The 14,645-nt window shown below is 43.2% G+C and overlaps 1 protein-coding gene across 1 annotated transcript in view; it reads left to right on the plus strand.

The window, feature by feature from the left end:
• The first annotated feature begins 4,239 nt into the window (after positions 1–4,239).
• Positions 4,240–14,645, plus strand: part of Nars2 (asparaginyl-tRNA synthetase 2, mitochondrial) — a 77,949-nt gene continuing 67,543 nt past the window's right edge. Inside the window, exons 1-4 of the mRNA XM_075952652.1 lie at positions 4,240–4,579; positions 8,922–9,031; positions 10,144–10,264; positions 11,961–12,101. Of these exons, the coding sequence (XP_075808767.1) occupies positions 4,439–4,579; positions 8,922–9,031; positions 10,144–10,264; positions 11,961–12,101 (513 nt within the window). The 5' untranslated portion in view covers positions 4,240–4,438. The remainder of the gene's footprint in view (positions 4,580–8,921; positions 9,032–10,143; positions 10,265–11,960; positions 12,102–14,645) is intronic.

Here is a 14,645-nt window from a genome sequence, read left to right on the forward strand (position 1 = left end):
CTAGGCAATTATTTTACAATTTACCCCCAAATAATAAGGCATAAAATTGATCAGCTTCACACACTGACCTATTTGCAGTAGACATTATGATCCACGTCCACCTCCAATTCAGGAAATGCAAGTTTCGCGGGTCAGGCAGCTAATTAATAAGTGTCTAGGATTCACTGAACAAAATCAGAATTAGCAGCAGTCTGTCTATCCCAGTTATGGGTTTCCTTATCTGCAATATTACGCATAATATCCCTCCACTGTGGTAATGCACACCTTTAGTCCCAGCACTTGGGAAGCAGAGTTGGAGGCCAGCCTATTCTACAGAGTGAGTTCCAGGGCAGCCCAGGGCTACACAGAAAAAAAAAGATAACTATATCCCTTACATCGTAAGATTTTGCTGAACCTCACAGCCAAGGTTAATAATGAACCTTAAGGTCACTTATGATTGCTATCGCACTGTGTGCTCAGCCTGTTTGCTTAACATGACCTTAAGAGAACAGTATAACAGCCAACCTTATTTGCCTTATATTTCTTATGTAATCAGCTTTACAACCCAAGTTAATGCACAGCTGTAATCTTCAGTTATGGGCTCTTCCATGGCCCTGACCAATGAGTTATGTCATAATAATCATTTGCCGAAAACAGCAAATGGGATGAAATTGGCCTTATAAAGTGAGCATCCACTGGAAATATTGGACACAACATACACTGCTTGATAAACAATGATGTTTGTAATATTGTTTGTTGTCTGGGTTAGTGGGGTCAGTTGGAGTCAGTGACTTAATCCCTTGTAAAACTGAATTTAAAAACTTCGCAGCCCTCATTCCTTCTCCATATGATACTTCCTGTGCCTTTCAGTAAACACGGAACAAAGCCCTTTGCTGGGCACGCACACAGACACATTCGACAGTAAACATGGAACAAAGCCCTTTGCTGGGCATGCACCACAGACACGTTTGACAGTCTTCTAGCAGGCACAGATTCAGACCCACACAAGACAGCAGAAGACCGGGGGAGAAGGAAGCGGGGAATTCAAATCTCGGTTAAATCACACCACGCACAAGGCCTCAGTAACTCCCTTTCCTTATGCAGCCCATTATTGGGGACTCTGAGTTTATAATTAATGCTTTCAAACTGGCCATAGGTATGTCCCGCTTTCTGTGGGGACACTCGCCTCAGATCGGGCACCATGAACAAAGCAGAGTGTCAACCCAAGCATAGCTTAGTGAGTCACTGAGAGTACCCACCCCAACACCCTCCTTCTTTCATCTCCAACCCTCCAAATTGAGAGTTCGAGTGACTTCCTGAAAGTTCCATCATGGGTCATAGAGCTAAGCCTTAAGCAAGGACTTCTGATTGCCGGGCTCATGGTTTGTTCATCATGCTACTGAAAAAAGAAATGGGAGTTACATTGAAATAGAATTTTGATGAAGAGGAAAAAGAGAAGCAAAGCATAAACTTCGGAAACACCGACACACTCTTCCCCTCGTGATAAATATTAGAACGTCTAATCAAAGGAACTGTAAAACTCTGGGAACTTCCAGAGCATGCCAGAGGGCACGGAAATCAGATTGTCATCTCAGAAAACAATTTGCACAGCCTTGTGAGTTTCAACATGAGTATGCTTTGGCTATAACACATGGACAATTATTTAAATGTGTCTAGTGTATTTACTGAAGTACTTTTTTTAAATGAAAGTCATATCTAGGCTCATGAGACATGAGCCTTCTTAATTTGCAATATTCTCCTTAAGAAGAATACATTACATACATGAGTAAACTCCAGCCTAGAACAAAAGGAATTTTAAGAAGTTCCTGGCTTAAGTTAGTTACAATGCGTTATATAGAACCTTATTAAAACCTTCCCATAAAAGGGAGAGATGGCTTGGTGGTGAAGAGTACTAGCCCCTCTTCTAGAGGACCTGGGTTCGATTCCCAGCACCAAATGGCAACTCATGACGGTCTGTAACTCCAGCTCCAGGAGATACAATACCCTATTCCAGTCTCTGGGGACACTAGGTACATATGTTGTACACAGATAGACACACAGGCAAAACACCCATACATTTTAAGTAAAAAAAAAAAAGTTCCGAGAGCTCCAGAATAGTGCTGGCAGCATTCACTGAACAGACCCAAAGATTAACAATGGGCCACTTCGGGAACTTCTGGAATCAGAGAAGGTCTATTAGACAGGCTATGATAACACGTCTTCTTATGTTGTAGGAGAACAATTCACGGGAGTTCAATCACTAGAGTAACACAATGAGTCGGAGCACGGGCTGGAACAGGACGGCTAAGTAAGTTGGTGTCTGGTACAAAAGCCCTCTAAGCTTTCGTTCCTTCTAACCTCGGGGTGGGCAAGGGCTATGGTGACGATGGAGTTAATACAAGACGTATTCTTGGCCTAGAAGAGCCATTCTGACACACTCTACCCATCATCACGGCTAACATGGGACGATACTCATGGTAGAAATGTCATTCTTGCTACTACCTGAAAAGGGATGCATCTAAAGATGCAGTATGAATCCAAACACTGAAGACAAATCAGACTAAAAGACGATATGATTTGATGCAGGAAAAGATACAGGAAGAGGCTGGCTCTCAGCACGGGGCAGGCAGGGAAGGATCACCTTTTGCTGTACGCTTGATTAACCACTGCTAGTTTTCCATTTCACCCACTGGGTTCCCTTTTCCTTGAGATACTGAACAAGGGTCCTCTGCTCAGAATTTTCTAACTAAGGGAATTTCTAATCCCTCTGGCTTAAGTAGAGGAAGACTGTCTCCCTGAGTCTCAGACTACAGTTCTTAAAATCCAGCGTAGTGAAGAGGAAGAGGAAAGGTGAGACAGAAAACTGATGAAGAAGAGGAAATGAGCCTGCTGGTTGTCAGGGGTCTTTGTCTGTCCCACCAGCTAGCTCCCCCCAAAGATGACACAGATACTTTTTATTAATTATGATAGCTCAGCCTTAGCTTGGTCTTGTTCCACTAGCTCTTATGACTTAAATCAACCAACTTTTATTAATCTACGTCTTACCCTGTGGCTTTCCACCTTTCTTTCGTTCGTTCTGTATGTCCAACTCTCTCCATGTCTGTCAGCGTCTCCTCTGCACCTTTATTATCTCCTCCTACTTCCTCTCTCTGCCTACACCTCCTGCCTAGCTATGAGCCATTCAGCTCCTTATTAAACCAATCAGCAATATACCTTCACACAGTGTACAAATAGCCCACAACTACTGGCTGCTGGTTTTGCTTTTTTTTATTTTGGAGGCTGGGATATCCAATGCAAATTTATACTGTAAGATAAAAGATACATTTCTATAATATGGAAGGCTAAAAATTTCTCTTTTTTTTTTCCTTTCTCGAGGTTCTAGAAGTGCCCCCAAAATACTTTTACTGGAGATATTTTCAAGTCTGTCTAGGGAAGAATTTTACAATTCTTTCAAGGCCATTCGCCCTCCCAGCAGCTTCTGACATTCTCTTTTGGCAAAATTCTAACCTTCCTCAAAACTCAGCCAAATTATCTCTTTGCCAATCCACTTGCCACACACATAATTATGTGTGTGCTTGCTGGTTTACACAGTAATGATCTCTCTGTCTCTCTCTGTCTCTGTCTCTCTCTCTCTGTGTGTGTGTGTGTGTGTGTGTGTGTTCCCCATCATCATCATCTTTAGATCATGAGCTCCTCTATGGACAGGACTACAGTTTTCTTTTCCCCACAAGACACCGTATAGTCGGATAGTTTAGAGCATTCTGGGTTTAAATCTGACACTTGTATTAAGCTGGTTGGATGACCCGTTCCTGTTATCGGTAAAACCGGTGTAACATCAGTGGGAACTGTAATTCGCCTTTACCTTGACCTCTTACTGTTTAACTAGATAAAGGCATTATCATGCGTTTTGCTGAGTTATGCAAAATTTAATTTTTGCGTAGACTTAAAATACAGCCGAATATATGAAAAGGTCCTGGTTTTCAGGACAAACAAAAGCAAGCAAAAGAAGGGAAAGACTTGAAGATTCTGACAGGCAATGCTTGAGTCTCTTCTTTCTCAGCAAGGGTGTGTTATGACATCTGATACCACACAACCGTGACTTCAGCGGGCACCCGCCCACCTCGGCTCTTGCCCCACGGTGGGCGTGCCAGCTCCGGAACACAGTCACGCATGCTCAGCCTCAGACCACACCTAGCGTGATGACGTAAGGGCGCGCCCGGGGTGACGTAGCCCAGTGCAGCGTGCTTTTACTCTGGCTGCGCTCTCCGGTAGTCCCCGGCGCTCCAGCGCGCCGTCAGCATCGTGCTCCGCGGTCCTTGCACCTTCCGGGCCTTAGGGAGCAGGACGCCGAGAAGAGGGCCTGCAGGGACGGCCCAGGGCTGGGGAGGAAGAGCCACGCGAGCGCCTGACCTGCGCGGGTGACCAGCTGCTCCGGTGGACCAGCCGTCCCGGCCACGGCATGCTCGGGGCCCGGCGCCTCCTGGGCGCCCTGCGCCTCTGCTCCTCCGTTTCTTGCCCCAGGCCCCGCGCGTCTGTGAGACTGCGCGTGCGGGACGCCCTCGGGGTGCAGGACGCTAGTGGGGAGCGCGTCACGGTGCAGGTGGGTGTGTGGGAAGGCGGCTGCTGGAGCTTGCTGGGCCCGGCCACTAGCTTCACTCTGCACGGTCCTCTCGTACCCAGCGTGGGCAGAGCAGAGTCGGAAATGAAGGCATCGCCAGTGGCCAGACTTCTCGGCGACCGTCCTGTGGCCGTTTGCAAGTCGTTCTGTCGATTAGGAGTGCGACAAAGAGTTTGTCTGACACCGAGGCGTTGCCTGTAAACTTGTCTGTCGGGCAGAAAAGTTTAAGCGAACACGCCCCCCTTTTCTACCTTTATCTTGTAATAGTCAGGGATGTCTTGGCCTGGTTGTTTGAGAGCAGAATCCTGTCTTCCCGTTTTCCTGTTCACCTGGCTGGTAGGAAACACTAGTTCCAAGTGTGTCAACCATCTTCATTGCAACGCGATGTTGTCACCTACCAAGTTCATAATTGAGCCACCCAGTTACAAAAACAAACAACAAACCACCCCACTCCACCCCCATTTAAAAAGGTCTCAAAATTTACCATTTGTCTTGGGCTACGCTCATAGCTGTCCAGAATTACAGCTTCGTATGGTCCTTACACATGGGAACCCATGCTTCATTATTTAGCAACCGTGACTCTTAATCCGAGGCTTCCACGGAAGTAATACACGAGGAGAGAGTGGGATGTTGTAGTCCGACTAACTCAGGGCTGCAGTTGCCTTGTTACCTTGTTAGTTATGGGCATCCACTACAGTGCCCCCAGCCTCGGTTTCCTCTTATGAAAACGGAGATAATACTGGTCTCTATTTCGGAGGGTTCTGAAAATCAAACATAATAATGGGTACAGGCTATTTAGACCAGAGGCCTCTGGGTCAATGTTAGCTGCTGTTATTTCTCTTGATAGCATCTGCAGCAACTTTGCTGAGTTCCTCAAAGGGACAGAATAAACCTGGGGGTTCAGCAGTTCTTGAATTGCTAACACACACCGATTGGTCTCTCTTAATATTCTTGATGTTGACCGGTGTGACCAAGCTGTTTCTCCTTTCATTTATTTTGGTTTTATACTTGTTCCATGATCCAAATCAAAGTTATCAAAGCCATTTGCTGTATTCATCGATTAATTTGACATGCATTAATGATGTCTTTTGTGTAATGATCCAAAGAAGATTCAAAAACGAACTGAACCTACTGGCCAAGCAACAGGCTTTTCTTTCCCTTCAGTGCTTAGCCATATAATAAGGAAACTGCCCGCCACGGAGCACATGAAATAGGGTCCAAGTGCATGGAGATGTGTTGTACGTGTAAAATACATAATAATGTTGAAGAGTAAAGAAATATAAAAATAATCTGAATATACTTTTATATTGATTACATGTAAATGGCATTTGGAGCATAATTGGTTAAATAACATGTTACTCATTACCTATTTTTGTTATTTTTTTTGTTTGTTTGTTTTCAAAACAGAGTTTCTCTGTAGCTTTGGAGCCTGTCCTGGAACTAGCTCTTGTAGACCAGGCTGGCCTTGAACTCACAGAGATCTGCCTGCCTCTGCCTCCCGAGTGCTGGGATTAAAGACGTGCGCCACCATCGCCCAGTTCATTATCTATTTTTGCTTTTAATGTAGGAACAAATCTTTTCAAAGATTTAGTTTGTATTTATGTATATGTACGTAAATACATATGTACACATGCATTTTTATGCCATGTACGTAGGAGTACCTGTGGAGAGCCATAGAGGGGTCAGAACCCCCGGAGCTGGAGTTACAAGCAACTGTAAGCTTCCTCGGATGATACTATGAACCAAACTTGGGTCCTCTACAAGAGCAGGAAGTGTTCTTAACCTTGGAGTCATCTCTCTGGCTCTATTTTTTTTTTATTATGTAGCTCACATGATGTTTTTGTTAGCCCTAGTTTATAGCAGTGCAGTGATTACTTAGCGGTGTAAATAAAGAGCTGTAAGGAAACAGGGAGGGAGTTCCTGAGCCCTGTGGGGGTCGAGAAGATGTCACCCGCATACGGGGTGTCCTAGGGGATGGTGTCCCCAGGTACAGTAACCGATGGCTGGGAAATAGCAGCAGGATGTGTTCCCAGGCAGAAGATGGGGAGACCGTAGCATTCCAGGAAAGCTTGAGGATAAGAATGTGAACTTCAGAATAAGAGCTGTATTTGAGTTCCAAGTGTGCTACCTGATAGTTGTTACCTGGATTATCTTTGACATTTTGTCCCTAAGTCTGCTCATTTCACAAATGGTAATAGTCACTTCACTTAGCTATTGTAAGGATCGGTTAGCATAATACAAAGAGTTAATTTAGGACAGAAGCACACTAAACGTGTTTGCTGTTTACTCTCCAATCAGTAAAAATTAGAGCCTGGTGCTTCGGAAATGACCGTGGGCTGAGAATGAGTGAGGTGGAATTGCCTTGCCCGTGAAGCCGACGTGGTTCACACTTCATGCTGCGCAGCTTTGGCCAAAGATCAAGCACTTCCTAGTTATGTAGGTGTAGATTCAAACTTGGAGAATAGTTCATCAGCGGCGTGACTTTCAATAAGTCATTTAACATCCTGGAGCCACCGTTTGCTTGTTTGTAAAAGAGGTATGATAATCGTCAGGAGATGAGGCAGTATATGAAAGAGGGAAACGGCTTTTTAACATAATACATGTTCAGTAGGTAGTGGGTATTCTCTGACTTAAAACGTGTGTCAGAGAGATGGCTTAGCAGTTATGAGTGCTTGTCACCCTTCTGGAGAACCAGAGTTTCTCCCAGAGCAGCTGAGTTCATTGGCAGAGCCTAAATTAGGAGACTCACAACCACCTGTGAGTTCAGCTCAAAGGTCAAGTGTATCTTTGAGAGTCTTTGGAAACATTGTTCCCTGTTAACTAGTAGCTGGTTAAACTCAAGTTGGGTGTGTAACTGTTACTATGTTAGTAAGCCTCTTGAGTTAGTAAGCATTTGTGTACCTGTCCTTTAAGGTAAGACTGTCTTTGGAATTGATGTGTGGCTATGTGTTCCTAACGAGACTCTCTTTTTATCATGTATTTTTACTTGTTCGGCGTTAGTTTCTGTTCCTGCTGCAGAGCAGATAATACCCAGTCTTTGCCATGGCAAAGATCACATTTGGAAAATGCTTAAGAGGCTGTTTTTGATAATAATAGTTCCAATTTTTTCAAATGTATTGGTTAACTTACAAAGAACTAATTTTCTGGGGCTGGAGAGATGGCTCAGTGCTTAAGAGTATGTATTGCTCTTCCAGAGGAAAAGGGTTTGATTCCCAGTACCCACGTCAGACTATTCATAACTGAGTGAAACTCCAGTTCTAGGAGATTTAACACCTTCTCCTGGCACCCCTGCACACATGGTATATACAGACACACACATAATTTTTTAGTCTAATAAAAGCCCATAAGATTCCAGAACAGGCACCAAAGCTACAGAGAAACCCTGTCTCGAAAAACCAAAAAAAAAACAAGAAAACAAAAAAAAAAACCCAAAACAAAAAAAAAAAACCCCATAAGAATCAAAGAGAAATAGGTTTCTTTGTGACATTTCATATATATATATATATATATATATATATATATATATATATATATTATTGAGTCGCAGAGTAGCTACACAGTTGAAGTTGGCCTCAAACTCACGATCCTCCTGCCTTAGCTTCCCAAGTATTGGGATCACAGGTGTATGCTGTTATATTTAGCTTCATGAGACTTTTTTTTTTTTTTAAATTTTTTTAAGGTTTATTTAACTTTATTTTATGTGCATTGGTGTGAAGGTGTCAGATCCCCTGCAACTGGATCTTCAGACAGTTGTGAGCTGCCATGTGGGTGCTGGGAATTGAACCCTGGTCCTCTGGAAGAGCAGTCAGCGCTCTTAACCACTGAGCCATCCCTCCAGCCCCGAGACTTTTTTAAGTAACTTTTTTTTTGGTATGGTAGTCTGTCAGTAGAACAAAATCCCATATGGTATTTCTAGTCTAGTGATCTCTCTGAGAATTTGGCAGGAGAAAGGCACCAACTTGAGAATTTTGTTTTTTTTTTTTCTTTTTTTTGTAATTGAGGCGTGAGGAATGGCTTTGGGAAGCCAATATTAAGGACCCTGTTTATGCTACTTAGGCCCATCACCTTAGTGAAAAGCATCCATTTAAAATGAGGAGCTCTGTTAACAAAGGTGGGCCATGAAATAATATCTCACTGTGATAAGAGTCATGTATAACACTGTCCGCACATCCAGGCCAGCCCAAAGCAGGCCATGCTCCGCGTTTGGCATGCCGAGGCAAGATGATGGACATCGTTCTTCTCTCATTTAATCTTTTTTGAATGTGTCCTGAAAATGTAGAAGTGTTCGGTTTTCAAGCTTACGTTGAAGAATCCTTCTTTGCAGGGATGGGTCCGCTCCGTGAGGTCCCAGAAGGAAGTTCTGTTCCTGCACGTCAATGACGGATCCTCTCTGGAAAGCCTTCAGGTTGTTGCCGATTCAAGCTTTGACAGCAGGCGAGTTTGATTTTTTTTATATATATATTTTTTTCCCTTGTTCTTTAGAGAGTTCTTCAAATTTTATTTATTTATTTATTTATTTATTTATTTATTTATTTATTTATTTTGCTTTTCTAGTGTTCTCCGCTTCCCTAGCCGAGTGTTTCCTTTGCCACCTGAATGATCTTTCTGAGCAAATCTGTGAAAGATAGCTCTGAGGAAAAATCCAAATAAACTTGGAATCAAGAGCCTTTGAGCTCTGACGTCTTCCCGTGCCGACATCTTCCGCCTGTGTTTTTCCTCCAGTCATTTTTAAAACTACCTGCACCTCCCCTAACCTGCTGTCTTCCAGACCTGGCACATGTTGGCCCCTCTGCCAAAAGAGATACAAAGAGATACTGTCTCATTTGTGCTTGTGCTTCAACATCAGCTGACCTCTGTGTCCCATGACTGTGGCAAGTGCTTCTCCGCACCCATGGTAGCCTGTGCCCATCTGTCATAGCATGGATACCATTGTTTGGAAATTAACTGTATTCTTATTCGACTCCTTTGACTCTTACCTCTTTGAGGTCAGGAACGATGTATTCAGTTTCTGTCCTGAGCTTCTGTCATGATGCTAGAAAATAGCCAATAATTATTGAATAAATGGAAGGAACTTTTGCGGTCTCATTCATCAGATGTTAAAGTTAATGCCCTTTTGTAACCTCTCTGGAGGTCTTATTGGATAACTCATATATTAATTTAACCCATTTCTATTCATCTGTACGTCACCACGTGGCTGTGGCTTACTGGGTAAAGTTCGTAAAGTTCACAGCATCTGTCTTCGGGGGCTCCATGGCGTCGCCCTTCTTTCTCCCAACATTCAGTTCCGTCTTCCCCGCCTACCTAAGTTCTGCCCTGCTATTGATCCAAAGAAGTTTCTTTATTCATTAATGGTAATCCCACATCATCTACTCGTTCCCATTTTAACACGGAATTTATTTTTAGAGTCCTGGTACAAGAGAGCATCTGCAGATGATTTAACTTAACTATAGATAAATACTTTTGGCATTATATACTTCAGTAAGATTTTGATTGAAGTGTAGGTGATATGTGGTATCTTTTCTGATCGTACTTTTTTGTTACTGTAGAGAATTGACTTTTGGGAGTTCCGTGCAAGTCCAAGGGCAGCTGGTCAAAAGTCTATCCAAAAGGCAGAATGTGGAACTGAAAGCAGAAAAAATTGAGGTTATTGGAAGTTGTGAAGCCAAGGTATGTTTACTGATAATCTGGGGGACTGTTTAGTCTATGGAGAAGATGGTACTTAGAACAGTTTCATTTGTAACTTCCCTGATCACTGAACAGACCGCTGAGCCTTGTGTGAAGTAGCACTATGACAATTCCTTCAGCTTCCGGGAGCCATGTATTAATATAACTGTGCATTTCTGTGGGACCTGTCAGGTCTGAAGTTTATCTTCTAGCATTTGAAATCTTGTTTTTGCTATAATTTTAAATATTTAATGAGCAAAATCATTGTCCCTCGGCTTCTGTTGTTTTCATACTTTTGTTTAGTGTTATTTATTTATTTTAAACTCCTCTCGTTCCTGATCCCAAATCTAAGACCTCCAGCATGTAAATGGATGGTATCCCCCACCCCCTGCCCTAGTGCTGCCGAGAATCATACCCCACACTCTGCTTTGGGTAAGTGGTACATCCCTAGCCCCGTCTGAGTGTTACTTAACGTTTACAGACGTGAGAGAATCCTGACTCTCTACTAATGGGGCCACAGTTTGCCTTTAGTAAATACGGTACTTGTTTCCATACAACATAAAAAGAAATATTTACCCAGGACGTAAAGAAGAGAGGATTCTAGAAGCAGTCCACCCATGCTGTCCTTTTGAAACTCTGCTGCTACCATTTCAGGTTCTGTTTGTAAAGAGGTGTGTCTTCTCAATGTCTAACATGAGTGTGGCCAGGCCAGAGATGTTTCCAGTTGGAGCCATACTTTCCTCTAATGTTTTCCAAAACTTCTGTGCTAATGAAAGAAAGTTGTTGTGTCTCCCTCATGCTGTTCGATACCAACAATAGTTGATACTCAATAAGCAACCCTAATTGGTTGTGCTTGTGGCTTCACGACATTGGGGAGAGCTAAATACCACCTGTGTGTATATGTTATTAGGAAAAGCCGTTTATGTTTGTAATGTTTTGAACTCATGTACCCAAGTGGATTATTTGAATAGTTACATGCTAATCTCTCTAGTTGTAAGAAACTGACCACAAATGGATAGAAACTTGGTAAATAACAGGCGAGTCTCTGTGGCTTTAAGTAATTTAGCTACTAAGTAGTGAAGCTGGCATCCCCCTAACTCTGGTTTACCTGGTAGAAGGAATTGGCTTACAATCCATTCTGTTAAGAAATAAAGAAGGTCTGGCTCAATGAATGAAGGTACTGATCTCCAAGCTTGATGACCCCAAGTTTTATTCCTGGAACCTGCGTGGTGGAAGGAGAGAACCAATTCCAAGTTGTGCTCTTACCTCTGAATGGTGTGCTGTGTGTGTGTGGTGTGTGCGTGTGTGTGTGTGGTGTGTGCGTGTGTGTGTGTGGTGTGTGCGTGTGTGTGGTGTGTGGTGCGTGCCTGCGTGTGTGTGCCTGCGTGTGTGTGTGCTGTGTGTGTGTGCCTGTGTGTGCATGCATATGTGCGCAGATGGTGTGTTTGTGTGCACACAAAATATATGTATGTAGGTGCGTGCACAGGTGTGTGTGTGCACATGAAAATACATGTAATTAATAGTTTTTGTTTTTTTTAAACTTGTTTTTGTTTTTATTAATAAAGAGGGAAGACATCTTAGTTTTGCCCCCAGAACACTACTGTTTTAAGAAATACTCTGGAAACTGGTTCATAAATGACTTTTGTTGTTTGTTTGGTAGCTTTTTTTCACTTGTAAACATCCCCCGTACTTTTGGCAGGCGTTCCCTATAAAGTACAAGGAGCGGCATCCCCTGGAGTACCTGAGACAGTACCCTCACCTGCGGTGTAGGACGAACACTCTGGGTTCCATACTGCGGGTCCGCAGTGAAGCCACGGCTGCTATTCATTCCTACTTTAAGGTAAGGTGCCCTGCTTCCGTGTGTGTGTGTGTGTGTGTGTGTGTGTGTGTGTGTGTGTGTGTGTGCACGTGTATGTACACATACATGTGTGTGTTTTAATGTACAATTTGAATCATTGTCAGCCTGAAGTGTTTTCCTGAAAGATCTTATTTGTTGTAAACATTTTTTATTTTATAAGGAATTAGATGTCACAGACATGTCTATCTTTATCTTTTCCCTTTTGTCCTTTTCTTGTGTGTGACTTAATAGCGTTATAGAGGAGTAGCTTGCATAGCACACTGTGCAGATTGAAAGTGTGTAATCTGATGAGTTTCACATGACTGTACCCCTGAAAGCGTCACCACATGAATGTAGTCAATGCATCTACGATCCTGAAAGTGCGTATGTAATATCTCTTAGGTCACTTTCAGTTTTTAAGTCACTTTCTGTGGAGATAGAATTGCAGGTTGATAGACTTTTATCTCTCTGTGTATGGGTGTTTTGCATGCACGTATGTAAATATACTGTGTGCATGCCTGGTGCCTATGGAAGCCAGAAGCGGATGTCAGATGACCCTGGGATTGGAGGCAGTGCTCTTAGCCACTGAGCCACGAAGTCTTACTAAACAGGCAAGGCTTCTCTTGAAGTGACACGTAGCCCAGGCGGCCGCAAACTCAAGCTCTTCTTGCCCCAGCCTCCCAAGTCCTTGTGTTGCAGACGAAGTCCAGATTGTTTAAGGTTGTCACTGTGTCTTCTCCTTGTTCTCTCTGTGCTGAAAATCCTGCTTAGCTATTGGCCATTCCACTTTTTATTACACCAATCAGAGTGATAATCTTCACAGTGTACAGAAAGATTGTTCCTCAACAGTTTTTGCTTGTCATGTCTGGAACAGTGCTCAGGGTAGTGGTCATTACTCCTAATGGTCTAGGCAAAGCCTCCCTGAGTGTCTACCTAGTACCTCATGACTTGTGAGATTTCTCAGTCTCTCACCAGTGGGAGCATGAAGCCAGCATGCAAACACTGGTCCCTGTCTCCTCTAGCCTCTTTGTATTATTCCGTCCTCAGCCTTGGGTAGTTTCTCCTTTCATGCACTGGTCAGTTCTGTACCTGAACCTGCTGCTTTAGGCTCTAGTCTCCTCTCTTCTTGCGTGTCTGCTATTCCGGCCATGACTTGTGGAGTCTCCTGGGCCCCACCTTCCTTCCTCCTTCCTGCGGTGTGTCCAGAAGGACCTCACTGTGTCACCGTGCTTGTTTCTCATAACCCACAGGTCGCCGGCCTAAGGCTTTGGTTCACGGTTTCATACAGTTGTCCAGTTTTTACTGTTTGTTTTGTGCTTGTTCAGATGAGAGGGTAAATCTAATCTCTGCTTCCGTATTTTGGTCGTCAGTGGGAGGCCACCAAAGGCCAGCTGTGACTCAGCAGATACGGCCCATGCTGTTTTCCCACATCACTACTTGAGCCTGCGTTAGCGCACAGAAGCAGTGCAACGCCGGTCTCCTGGGTGCGCCCAAATGCAGGTGGTTTCTTTCAGCCTGTTCTCATCACCGGGAGACAGTATGATTTTTGGAAAGGTCTGCTTTTCTGAAAGACCACCCAACAGCATTGTAGATCGAAGGCACATAGCTTTGATTAAACAAGAAAAATAAATTATAGTATATAGTTTTACCCCATTAGAGTTTGAAAGAGTCCATTTACCCATGATCCCACAGATTTCTTTCATATGAAGAATTTTTAGTAGTACTTGACACACAGATACAGACTCTCTTTAGAGCTAAAAAGAAAAGGTTTGGTTTTGTTTCCTTCCTGACTTTCAACAGAGAAAAGGGACCTGCTTTAATTCTTTTCTCTTTCTAAATTTTTTTTTATTTTTTTAAAATTGATTTTATTGAGCTATACATTTTTCTCCTCTCCACTCCCTTCCTCCCCAGCCCCTTCTACCCTCATCCATGGCCCCCATGCTCCCAGTTTACTCTGGAGAACTTGTTTTTTTTTCTCCTTCTTATGTAGAATCATGTATATCTCTCTTAGGGGCCTCTTTGTTGTCTAGGTTTTCTGGGATTGTGAATTGTAGGCTGTTTTTTCTTTGCTTTATGTCTAAAAGTCACTTATGAGTGTACATATTATATTTGTCTTTCTGGGTCTGGGTTACCTCACTCAATATGGTTTTTTTCTTAAATCCATTTGCCTGCAGATTTCAAGAGGTTATTATTTTCTTTTTAATGCTGAGTAGTACTCCATTGTGTAAATACACCACATTTTCTTTACCCATTCCTCTGTTGAGGGGCATGTACGTTGTTTCCAGGTTCTAGCTATGACAAAAAATACTGCTATGAACATAGTTGAGCACATGTCCTTGTGGTATGATTGAGCTTCCTTTGGGTATATACCCAAAAGTGGTATTTCTGGGACCTGACGTAGATTGTTTCCTAATTTTCAGGGTTGGTGAAGATCTTTTCCCATTCTGTAGGCTGTCGTTTTGTCTTGTTGACCGTGTCCTTTGCTTTACAGAAACTTCTCAGTTTCAGGAGGTCCCATTTATTAATTGTTTCTCTCAGTGTCTGTGC

Source organism: Microtus pennsylvanicus, chromosome 18, assembly GCF_037038515.1.
Source record: "Microtus pennsylvanicus isolate mMicPen1 chromosome 18, mMicPen1.hap1, whole genome shotgun sequence".
Taxonomy (NCBI): domain Eukaryota; kingdom Metazoa; phylum Chordata; class Mammalia; order Rodentia; family Cricetidae; genus Microtus; species Microtus pennsylvanicus.